The sequence below is a fragment of the Centrocercus urophasianus genome, unplaced genomic scaffold (assembly GCF_019232065.1).
Source record: "Centrocercus urophasianus isolate 14NV4802_14NV808 unplaced genomic scaffold, USGS_Curo_1.0 seq_16, whole genome shotgun sequence".
In the NCBI taxonomy this organism is placed as follows: Eukaryota; Metazoa; Chordata; class Aves; order Galliformes; family Phasianidae; genus Centrocercus; species Centrocercus urophasianus.
The window spans coordinates 34933112-34945131 of NW_024884711.1; the positions used below are offsets into that span (position 1 = coordinate 34933112).

The 12020-nt window shown below is 36.0% G+C and overlaps 1 protein-coding gene across 17 annotated transcripts in view; it reads right to left on the reverse strand.

The window, feature by feature from the left end:
• PARD3 (par-3 family cell polarity regulator) overlaps window positions 1–12020 on the reverse strand; it is a 426318-nt gene that overhangs the window by 373892 nt on the left and 40406 nt on the right. For all 17 annotated transcript variants that reach the window (XM_042816950.1, XM_042816944.1, XM_042816943.1 and 14 more), the window contains exon 2: window positions 7331–7432. In XM_042816950.1, the coding sequence (XP_042672884.1) occupies window positions 7331–7432 (102 nt within the window). The remainder of the gene's footprint in view (window positions 1–7330; window positions 7433–12020) is intronic.

Consider the following 12020-nt stretch of genomic DNA (forward strand, 5'->3'; position numbering starts at 1 on the left):
GCAGTGTTAATGAATTCCCACAACCAGCCCTTGCTGCAAGTTTTTCTTTTGTTGCAGGATGAATAATATACTTCTAGGACAAAGTGATACTGCTAAAATTAATGAAAAGATAGCAGCATATCATGCCTTAGCCATGATGGCCTAATTCTAGATTCACTGCAGATTTCTGTGGAGAATTAAACAGGGAAGAATTATAAAACATTTCTTCCTATTATCTACAATTCCATCTAACTAGTGAATTTTGTAAGTATTACAAGACAGAAAAAAAATCCATTATTAAATTGTCTTTGTACAACGTGTCTCTTAATTGTGATGGGTTTAAAATACTGTAGCAGTCACCATCCACAGACACATAATGACATTCAGTGCTACCAGTATCAGCCACTGTGAGACCATCGGTGAAAACCGCAGTGTGTGGAAATGGTGAAGTGTAAAGAAAACTGAAGCCCTATTTAAATTACCACTTCCCATAATTTACAGCATCATCTTTCTGAAGAGTGAACAATTAACAGCTAGTACAGCAGGATGCATGCTTTAAGTTATGACAATTACATCTCTCCAAAACTTTTTTACTATCTGCACTATCTGCTAAAAATCACAGATATTCTCATGTAAAATAAAAGTTCAGGACAAGAAAAACCTGATAGCCTTTTGCATGTATCTACTCTCATTAATTATTCTAACCAGGCTTATTTGTTAAAAAAAAAAAAAAAAAAAAAAAAAAAAAAGCAGTAAAGGCTGACTAAAGCACAAATTAATTTTAGAAATTCATTAAAATCCATTTTACTTCACTGCATTTTAACTGAATCCACAACTGAGTTGATAGTAAATACCACAGGTATTGCTAACCTTGCTTATTCAGTTCAGTAAATAAAAGCCCCAGTAGTTCTCACGCAGAGTCCTCTGATATTCTGGCAAACAAACTGAGAGATGGGGTCCAAAGAGTGCCAGAGCCTGAATGAGGTGAGCAGCAGGAGGGGGTGACAGCATCAGGGAGAGGCACAAGGGCAAACTACTGGATGCCTTATTTTACCCTATTAAATCTTATATATTCAGTGTTTCCTCACTTCCACAAGATTTAGTCACATCTACAAACATTGTAAAAAGGTAAAAATTAATTAGAAATATTATAATCATCTTAATTCAATTATTTGAGAGACACTAATTGTATTTGGAGTAACTCATTTCCAAGTATGTCTTCATTAAAAAGCTGCTAGGAATAAAGACTGTCTTCAGGACTTTGACTACCTCTTTGATTTAACTCCACCAGCAAGATGAACATAAAAATCACGAGGACACCCTGGCAATAACGAGTGAACAGTGCTAAAGCAAGAAAATCCACTTACAACAGAGACATTCTGTTTTTCATTTGTCAGAACCTCAGTTAAAAGTCTATTGTCAATCCTCTTAAAATTTGCTCAAAAATAAAAACATGCTGCAGAATACTGGGTGACATCAAAAGCTCATTGTTAAACTAAAGTTTTTGAGCTCTATTGCAGAAGAGAGTCATGAACATGTTGTATGAAAGGTTTCTTTCCCAATACCAATACTTTCCCAAGCTCAGCAGCACAAGTGGTTATTTTAAGCTGTTGCAAGAAAAGAATGCCTTATGCTCAAAATGTGTTTTGCCAAGTCACTTACGAGTAACAACAAATTGTTTCAAGGTCATTCTGCTTTCCTGGGATACAGAGAAGGAAGCCACAGAACAAAATGAGAGTGGCAAAGAGAGACAAGGCAGCAGTTAAATATTAGTTCTATGGAAAAGTTTGGAGAGAAAGGAAAGAAAAGGGCACACTGAGTAATACTTTGGCATTTGCAGGTTCTGCTATCCAATTTGCTGCACTAGATCCAGATGTCCTTCCGTTCACTCCAGGGTTTTTATCTGTTAGTAGCAGAAAACATCAGAAGTATAACAAAAAATTGTTGTTCTTCTCTGTTTAGGCTCTTGGAGTTAAATTCTGAAGTTGCAAAGTCAAAGAAAACGCAAATGTAAATGCAGCTGTAACTTTGCTTAACCGAAGCAGAGAGACCCAAATTTAGAACACACAGAACCACTTTGAGTATCCTGATTAGCTGCTGATGGAGATCCAAAGATAACAGAAGTTTATCTGCGCAACTTTCATCATGTTCTAAAGCTCTTTAACATTTTAAAGGAAAACAGACACAAGGTTACCAGAATCTCCTTCTTTCTACCAGCGCTGTATTGCCACTGCTGTATGCAGAATTCACTATAAAACCCAGATTTTGCATAACTCTCCCAAAAAAGAGTGACAGAATAAAAATAAGGAGCAGCCTTTGCAATTGTAATCACAGCTCTCGAGACCCAAGCTAGCCTTTAGCCTCAAGATCATAACACTCAAAATAGAGCTATTTTTCTGTTGGTTTCAAGTTAACATTTGTTACAAAAAAATACAGGCATACTTTCCAAAGCCACATTTGTATATCACATGCTTCTCTAACTCAACAGTGCTTTCCAAGAGGAAGTAAACAAAACAACAGGATTATTTACAATTGACCGTATGTTTAATACAAAAACCAAAAGTTCATTTCCTTTCCACAATGCTGGGAAAAGTTCCTAATATGCCTTCATACTTTGTGAAGAAATAGCTCAGAATCTCTCCCATCATGCTAGAAACAAGCAAGTATTAAATTCATTACAGTACTAAAAGTGTCTTTGTAGGTCTCCAGAAGGGGATGTAAATCAACTCAATTGATCTCATCATTTTCAGCTGCAGCTTGATTACTTAAAGCTAGCTGTAGTTTGTGAACATTTATGAACTTTACCTCAAAACAAATTTTTTAGACTCACGTTAATATTTAATGAATGAATGTTCCCATTAAATGAATGTCCATCTCAGTTTCACCAACAGAATTTCACTCAGTACAGCTCTTTCTTTTTCTTCACTGTCTTTCTAGGTGGTTCAAAATACTCTAAACCAGCACTAAACACCAACATCACCTCATCTTACACTGAACTGGATACTGCCAGCGTGCACACAAACACTGTAGTTAGTATGACAGTTCACACCAGACACTGTCAAACAATATTTCTCCATTTGGTACATCTGCATTCAGTGGGGCATAAATATATATTATGTGGGGTACACACTTGACCAAATATTTGAAAAAAATAAACCCAGTAGAAGAAGTCCACTTTTTAGTTCAGAGACAATTGCTCAGATTGTAAGTGTATACACCAAAACACAGCAAATTAGCAGTGGTTATTTTTGAGAACTGGAGCACTGAATTTATTGGTACAGCGATGACTGAAATCACGAGATGCCAAAGCTTCTACAGCTACAGGTTGCTAATCATAAGCTAACAAAAACCTAACCTGTTAGGGTAAATGAACTGATCAATAATCGTCAGCAACTTCACACCCTATGAGCTCTATTTGTCCAGCTGTATAACGAAGTCAGTGCCTGTTTATAGCAAATACTCATTGCTTTCTTGGGAAGGAAAGCCTTTAATTTCTCAGAAATATTGGAGCTACACCAAATAGAGACAGTGTGGTCTCTACAGCTTTTCACTGAGCAACAGTCTGAGCATCACTAGGAAGGAAAGGATTACACATAATTGCACATGTATTTTTTTTTTATAATTGTCCAAAACATAAGTGACTTTTTGAGTGAGAATTCAGTTGAGAATAAGCAATATTCATAGACACATTTTTGAAATAGGAGGTTATACAGGAATTCATTGAATATTTTTTTCCATGGACAAACAAGAGCCTAAGTACTTCCATATTACACCCAAAGTACAAGGACCACTGAAGTGTGTATGGGCTGTGGTCAGCCAGGAAAAAGCATAGTTAAATACAGCTGGTTTTTGCTGAGTGTTTTTTTTTTCTTTTTTTCTTTTTTTTTCCTTCTGAGAATGCCTACCTACAGAAAACTGAGGTCATCGTGTTTGTTATCATCAAGCTGGAAACCTGACAAGTTGACATATGTTTTTCTGAAAGCCTTTAAATAAAGGGCTACTTTTACAAGTAACAGAAATCCAAGAAAAACAGCTTGCTAATCTAACTTAAAAATATTGTTCTGATAGCTAAGTGAACAAGAATTTTTTTTTTAAATGATTGAAATAGGTTACAAAGTTCAATAGCAGCAAGCTGAAGGAAACTATTTCTCCTTTTGTTCACACATGAATACCAGAAGTTACAAAGAGATTCCTGTTCTTCAAGACAAATAATTTTCAAAAATAGCAAAAAAACAAAATCAAAAACAAACAAACAAACCAACAAAAAACTACCCACTTGTATACACAGAACGTTAGAGAGAGAGGGGTAATTTTTCTCTGGTGTATTTCCTTTGGAAACAATCTTCCACAACAAAAAACTCAACATTTTCACTTCAATTATAAAAACAGTTGCCATGAAAAAACTACCCAAGTGAGTACTTATTAATTTTTGTTTTAACACTGTTACTACAAATAACTCAATTAACCAAGTTCATGTGTAGTGACACTGTGTAATACAAACGACGAAGTCACATGCCAGCTAAGTTAGAAGGCATTGTGCACTTTCTCAATGATGTTAAAAGACTTAAGAAAAGCTGTTCAGAAAGGAACAAGCAGCATAGCAAAATCAATTTTTCCATGCAGGTTTTTTCATGTTTTTCTCCCTTTTTTAAGAGGAAAACAAGACTGCACACTGCAAATAATCCCAGAGAGCAACTGGTCAACCCATACCCATCTGTTCCGTTCTACTAAAGGACAAAAGAACACCAACACACAGGGACAGAAAAGGCTACATAGTCATTCTATCATGCTGCATGTTAATGGAAGGACACTGTCACAAAGACACTTCTCTTATTCCATTCAGAACAGCTGCTGTCTCAAAGGATCTTTGTATTTGTTATAGGTTAGAAAATTTTCTCCATGGAGACAGTGGAATATTCCTCACATTACTTAAGAGTTTTACTAATATAGTTGACTATGAAAGAAGTTCATCAACAGGACAGGACTTAGTTGCTTCATATTCTATCTTTTGCTAATAAGATGTTGTACAAACAATCATGATACAGAAGTGACATAAAAAAGAGAAACTCTAGTATTTTACACTGTGGGAATGATGCATACATCTAAAGAACTGTAAAAGCAAGCTGACTGTCAGAAATACTCGACAGATAATAAGCAACACAACCACTTTGTCACCAGGAACATAAAGACCTTCTTTGTGAAAATGAACACTAAGTGTTTAGTTTTAAAATATCCTGAAAATTTTTGTCCCAATTAAGAAAAAAAAATTATAAGCTTCTATTTATAAGCTTTATCAGCTTCTCTTTTCTGGAGGTTTGTGGCCCTGCCTGTAGCAGGGAGGTTGGCAATTGATGATCCTTGGGGTCCCTTTCAACCCAAGCCATTCTATGATTCCATGATTTAACTTTGACTATAACTAATTGTATGGACTTCAGTGATAATTTACATGTTTACACGTCATCAGTTTTTAAACAAGATGTGCCAAATTTTATATATATATAAAATATTACTAATTGGACGTTGCAGTTATGAGACTTGTACTGGCTCCTGCTAACACAGATACACTTGACATGGAAGCACAAAATGTAAAGCTAACAATTCAAAACTGCAAGGAACCAGGAAGGTCAGATGTAAAATGTAAGATAGGAAACTGAAAAACAATGACTAATGATTGAAACGCTTGAAGAGATTGTGAAGGTCAAATGAGAATGATTAATTCAAGGATGTAAGCCAATACAGCACAGTACACGTTTATATTGCACTTTCCTAATCAATGCTACAAGGTCTTTAAAAAAATAATAATAATAACTGATAGATGCTACTCGCAGAGACATGCCAGATTCACAGAATCAGAGGAAATGAGCTTGGCAAATCTGGAAATAAATACTACCAACTACTGGTATCTTGTCCATCTGTACACAAAAACAATATTGCAATAATGACTTTGCTTGTTTCAGTTGCAGTCAAAAGCTTTTCAGCTATTAGTCACACACATATAAACACCCACAGAGTTTCACTGGGAGGAATTACCCTGCTTGAAGGCGGTAAGCTGAGATAACAGCCAACAAATGAGGTCTTCGAGTCACCAGAATTTAAACTTCTTCTGAAGCAAGAAGCACATGAGGAGCCAAGAAGTGTGTGATTCAAATAACTCATAAGTCTTGTGTAGAGATTTGTGTGTTTGTATATATTTGCATATTTAGTGACAGCTTCCACCAGTCTCGAGGCCCATAAGCAAAAGTTAAACTAATCACACAACTTGAGGCCTTGAATATGAGATAACTAACGGGAGGTTTTAATTAGCTTTTCATGAAATCTTAGCTGGGCACTATTTTTATTGAAGAAATTCCTGAAAACTCAGCACTGTTACTATATACCACTCTGTACTTCAGACAGCAAGGAGTCTTCATGTCCCAAGACTCCCCACCTATTTTTTCTTTATGAAGTCCTGGTTGAAATAACCAAGACAATTAAGTTTTGTCACAAGAAATATCTGTAGGCAAAGTATCAACTTCTGAAAAATTAGCCTAAGAGTCATCATTGGGCTTCTTTTCAAGGATATTTAGAGAGTGTGTTACTTCCAATAGAGGCAATTAAAGAACTCTCCAGTGACGAGAGCAGGGTCCTAAAGCACACTTCCAGGCTGAAGTTAGCATCAGGCTCAGGCACTCTCATGAGCTTCAGCAAACAGGAGCAGCTTTGCAGAGAAAAGAGATGTATTTACATAAGCCTTTACAGCTTACCACAGTGTTTCTTACCTTACCCTTTTGAACACATAGTTCAAAGACAAAAATATCTATAACCTCAATCAATCAACCAATAAAGAAAAACCTCTTACTTGATAGTGATCTAAATCTCTACTTAAAAAGGAGGAAAAGCACACACAGGGTCCAACAATGTACAATTATTTTCTGAAGTTCTGTGTATCCAGCAATTATCCAAATATGTAGAACCAATATCCAAAAAGATTTATGAAAAATCTTCCACAGCTTGAAAACAGTGTATTTTTCATATATTCAACTGGTAACACAAAGCTTAACTTCTCTATTTAATTTTTTGTATTATTGTTCCTCTGAATTTTTTTATTATTATTATTGATACTTCAGCTCATTTTTGTACTTCATCTTTTACAGAACCAAAGAGAAGGGAAAACTCATTATTTTAATAAAATAATTCCTCTACTCTCTGACAAATCATAGCAATAACAGACTTCCCACATTGGTTAAGCAAACAATTTTAAAAAATAAATCCTTTGTATTGTTTGACTCGCATTTTCAGACATGTGCTGGAAACACAGAATAACTGGCCTGATTGTGCATACTGAGCTTCTTTCATAGCTGTTTGTACTTACACGGTCTTTGTCATCAGCAACATCACAGAGAATGTCATCCAGATCCAAGATGCCACCATCCCCATGCTCCAGCCGATGTACTTGTATCCAATAGTTTGGATCCTGCACAAAGAGAGGAAAAGAAAACAACAGAGATCAGAAACACAACAGAAAAAGTTTATCCCATTTAATACAATGATCATCACGTTCTAAAATGCTCAGCATTAAAACTTCTATTTAGGTCATAATTCTGTAAAGTAATGTAAATTAAAACATAAAGCCAAAGCATTTCTTTTCAAATAATCATTCTAGATGAATGTGGTTTCACGTGATAAGATGATCACAATTCTAACACTAGCACACAAGAGAAAGAAGTTCCCAGTGTTACCAATTCTATGCACTGTATGAAAGGAAAACACATCCTTCTGTAGATAAACTACCTCAGACAGTGGACAATGGGCACAAAATTGTAAGGGGGGGGGGAAAGAAAAAAAAAAAAAAGGAATGTTGCAAAGTGTGTTTGCTTACTTTGTAGATTCTTTTTTCTACACAATAGCTGCAAAAGTTTAACAGCTTGTCTTATGAATAGAAATCTATATTGAAATGAAATGAAACTGTATGAAAGACCTTTCAACCTGTGCTTGCTGAGTTGGTAGTAGGATATCTGAGTTATGTATAAGGAACACTTTGCATTTTATTAAGATTTAATTATATACGTGTGTATATTTATGTATGTATGTATGCCCACCAGTAATTGGAAAGACTAGCTTTATAGTTTTCACTATTACTTTTAGTACAGAAGGAAGTCATAACTGAAAGAACAACACAGCATCCACAGTGTCTTCTGCATGATCTTCCATCACCTGACTGCTGACTAGAACTCAACTTGCTATTCTTAAAAGGTTTGTTTTCCAACAGGGAAAAGTTGTACTATAAACATACAACCTGAACATGATACATAATCTTTTCTTTCTTTTCAAATATTCCCCCTCAACAAAGCCAATGCCCCGGGCTGTCGTTAAACATAAAAAGAGGAGCAGACCATTGTTGCTTTTCACAGAACAGACGTAACTGCAGAAAGCAACTGATTTGAGGACCTCCAAACTTGCAACATCTTGCAAAATGTGCCCACTTCCTAGAAATAGTAACTAGCATCAACCTCTTTTCAGGTATCAGTGTCTAGAAGTCACAACATTCCATGTCTTAAAGGACAGACCAGCAGAAGAAAAGGGCCAACCAGAAATCCTTTAAATCCAAACATATTTTTAAATCTCAGGAGTACAAGCTGCATGAAATTTTGGGCAATGTGCTCCACAGAAGAACATCAAATGATGTTTGTTTTGTTTGGAATGTCCTAGAAGTCTATTTCCAAACTTTGTATGTGATACGTTTGTATAGATGAACGGTTTTGGAGAAATGTGATAACCATGAAACTTGCCTCATTTCTACCTGAGGAAATTAACTAAAATACAGCTGTTAATTATCCCCATCAGATATCATAATTTCATTTAGCATTCAATAAACAAGAGATTTCTGAAATTAAACTCACCATCCACTTTTGTAAAGTAAAAATTCAGAAATAATTTAAAACAATACTACATTATTGGCATTATCGCACATACAGCGGAACTCCAAGATGCTTAAGAAACTTCAAAGGCCATTAATGAACAAGTTCCCAAGCAAAATGCACTAAAGACATGCCTTTGTAAATTCTGCTCTAAGACTAAAAGGAAAGACACCTTTCTCCATGCTCTAGCCCATTACAGAAAACTCCTCTCTCTGGTACTTCGACCAAACCCTGAGACACAGTTATGAACGCCCAGGCTTTGAAGGCACAAAAGAACTGACAGGCTAGGAAACATCTTATGGTCTTGATTCACATTCCCACTGCTAATTAATCCAGCTCAGAAAATCCATCAAAACAAACAACACACAAACTCAAGATAGAACTTTAATATTCCTGTCTGCTATTTTTTTTTTTCCTTTCTACCATAAGTACTTCCCACCTCCAAGGCAAACATAAGGAAACGTGCATGATTACGGTATCAATAGTAGGAACGCCCACTTCTAAAGCACTATTGTGCTATTTCAGCATGTTCAATCTGCATTAAAAATAGCTTTGATAAAAGCTGCATCACTTTTGCTAATTAGTTCCTTTAAAAGTTTCTCGATATTACATAAGAAGTTTTAGATTCATTTTTTCTGCATTACCTATTTGTTGTGCCGTAACCTGAACTACTCCGGTTGCTTTTCCTGTTTGACGAGGGCCTGATACAAAACAGTAAGTTAGCAAGACCAGACAAGAAATATATAAAACTAGTTTGGCAAGAATTTACTCTGGCAGGATTTGGTAAGTAAATATGAAATAACAATGAAACTTTTCATTAAAGCCTTCTCCAAACTTCACAGAGCAGTCCTTCTCTTGAGGCCCTTTTCCTCCATTAAAATTTTCCCATAAATCAAAGACTTGGAGGGGGAGGCTTGGGAAGAGTTCTAGCAAGGAGTGAAAAAATCACGTGCTGTAAAGATTAGTTATGCCTTGCTCCCCGCACCACCTTCCCCCCTACCCATCTCTCACCCCTCTTCCCCCCAAAAAATAACAACGAGTGATTTTACTGCATTAATAAAGTCCTATACACAATCCCAAATTTTCAAGCTTAATTCTATGTAATTACTGCGCAAACAAGATGGAAACATAAACTGCACAAATGCTCAAACTGAAATTCCTGGTCCATACTCTGTCTACAACAAACACATTGCATAAGAAACAGCTTATATGGTCTATTTGCTAAATGCAAAAGAAACTGAACCAAGATCAGCACTGACTTGAATTCAAGCACTACTAAACTGATTTTACAGTATTCATGGCATGGTCAAGTCGTATTTCCTCCACTGCAGTCATTAAACAGATATTCAGAATTTCCCATGTGAAGGTAGTAATGCAGTCCTCAAACAATTTCTGAAGCAGTCAAAATTACTGTTTTGGCTTCAAACAGTTAGTGATTCATAATGTGGAAATTGGCACCAAACAGAGTTTACTAGAGTTACTTCATCTGTGAGGCAGACAGCTCCAACAAGAGTCCTTCAGGACACCTCAGGGACTTCCAGGGTCACTGTTTCCTGGTGACTGTGCAGAGCCCCAAATGAAGTCTCATGAACAGAGGACTTGCTCCAACGGTAACTCAGAGAAGCTGTCTGCTTACAGCACATGGGAAGAGATGCTTGCAGGACTGAGAAGGAAAATGCCTGCTAGTTACAAAACATAAAGAGTACAAAGGACATTAAGTCCAGAAGATAGAAATGTCAATTTCTGCAAAGACGAAAAAAATGCTAAACAAAATTTAATGTGCGTGTATATAGAGAGACTTTTTTCATCAAATCTGCTTCAGAATTTTTCTGGTTAAAGAAAACATTATCACAGACATGAAAATTTTGCTGCAGTTTCAAAACCTGAGTTTGGATATTACAATAGGTTTCCACATTTTGTCAACAAAATAAAGCCATGTTTATAACCTCTTTCACCCTTCTCGTGATTGCCTACAAAAGGTCTACAAATTTGCAATGCATTTAGAGGTATCAAAGCATACTTTGATAGAAAACTCATAACTACACTGCTCTATCAATGTGTAAATTAGCAATGTGTAACATTTCATAAAAGGTGTATAAATGTCTTTGTCACTAGTGCATGTAGAAGAACTAGCAAGTTCACTTCATCGAATAAAAGGACATAAGTAATGCTAAACCTGATTTATAGCATCTTCATTTAAATATTGCATCACTCAGCTCAAGTCTAAGCAAGTCAGATCTCCTGTTTCCTGTGCACACCCATCTAACTATTCTACTTGACGGTGATTATAAAGGTACTTAAAATTTAAAATCATGAGCACCACATTTTCTGCTCCAAAGTCCTCTATAATGGAAGATAAATATTTGCTAAGTGAACACTAACACAGAGTGGAAGCAAGAACAGTTTAGCAAAGCTAGTAAAAATGCAGTCATTCATATTCTGTTTATTCCATATAACACGACTTGTAAAAAGCACAAAGGAAAAACTGAGAAAGCCATTAGTTTAAGTAACATCATTCAGTGTTCTGTAGTTAACAACGTTATGTTCCCACATCGTAGAAACAAGGACCACATGTGGAAAACAATATCTAGAAACAGGAATGGAAACTATAATTTGTTCTTAACTAATGGCACAAACAGATTTCTTAAGCTTCTTATTTCTAAATGTGTATTAGTTTTTGCAAACGTACCCTTTCCAAAAATATATGTTTAACATCGTAAGTTACAATAAAGAAGCTTGTCCTTTGAAATATTTTGTCCATGCCATAGAAGAGAGTACCATAAACTTCACTGGAAAAAGCAATCTACAAAAGTCACTCTGAAAGTAATGCCTCCGATTTATTTCCATGGATACTACAAAAGATACAAAGAGCACAATCACACTAGTTGATAGAGCAAATTCTCAGCTACAAAACACTGTTTCTCAGTGCAGTCACCATCATGAGCTACGTATTTGACCAGGGATGAACAAGAGCTTGCGTGCCATGCTTGTAAATGTCTGCACCAGTGGAGGTGACCCACTGTCAGCGTCAACACTGCAGAAATACACCCAGAAACACACCATCCACCACCTCACTATGCTCACATCCACTGTCTGGTCTCCATCAATGTTCAGCAGGTGCCAATGAATGTCAGTGGGTGCCAT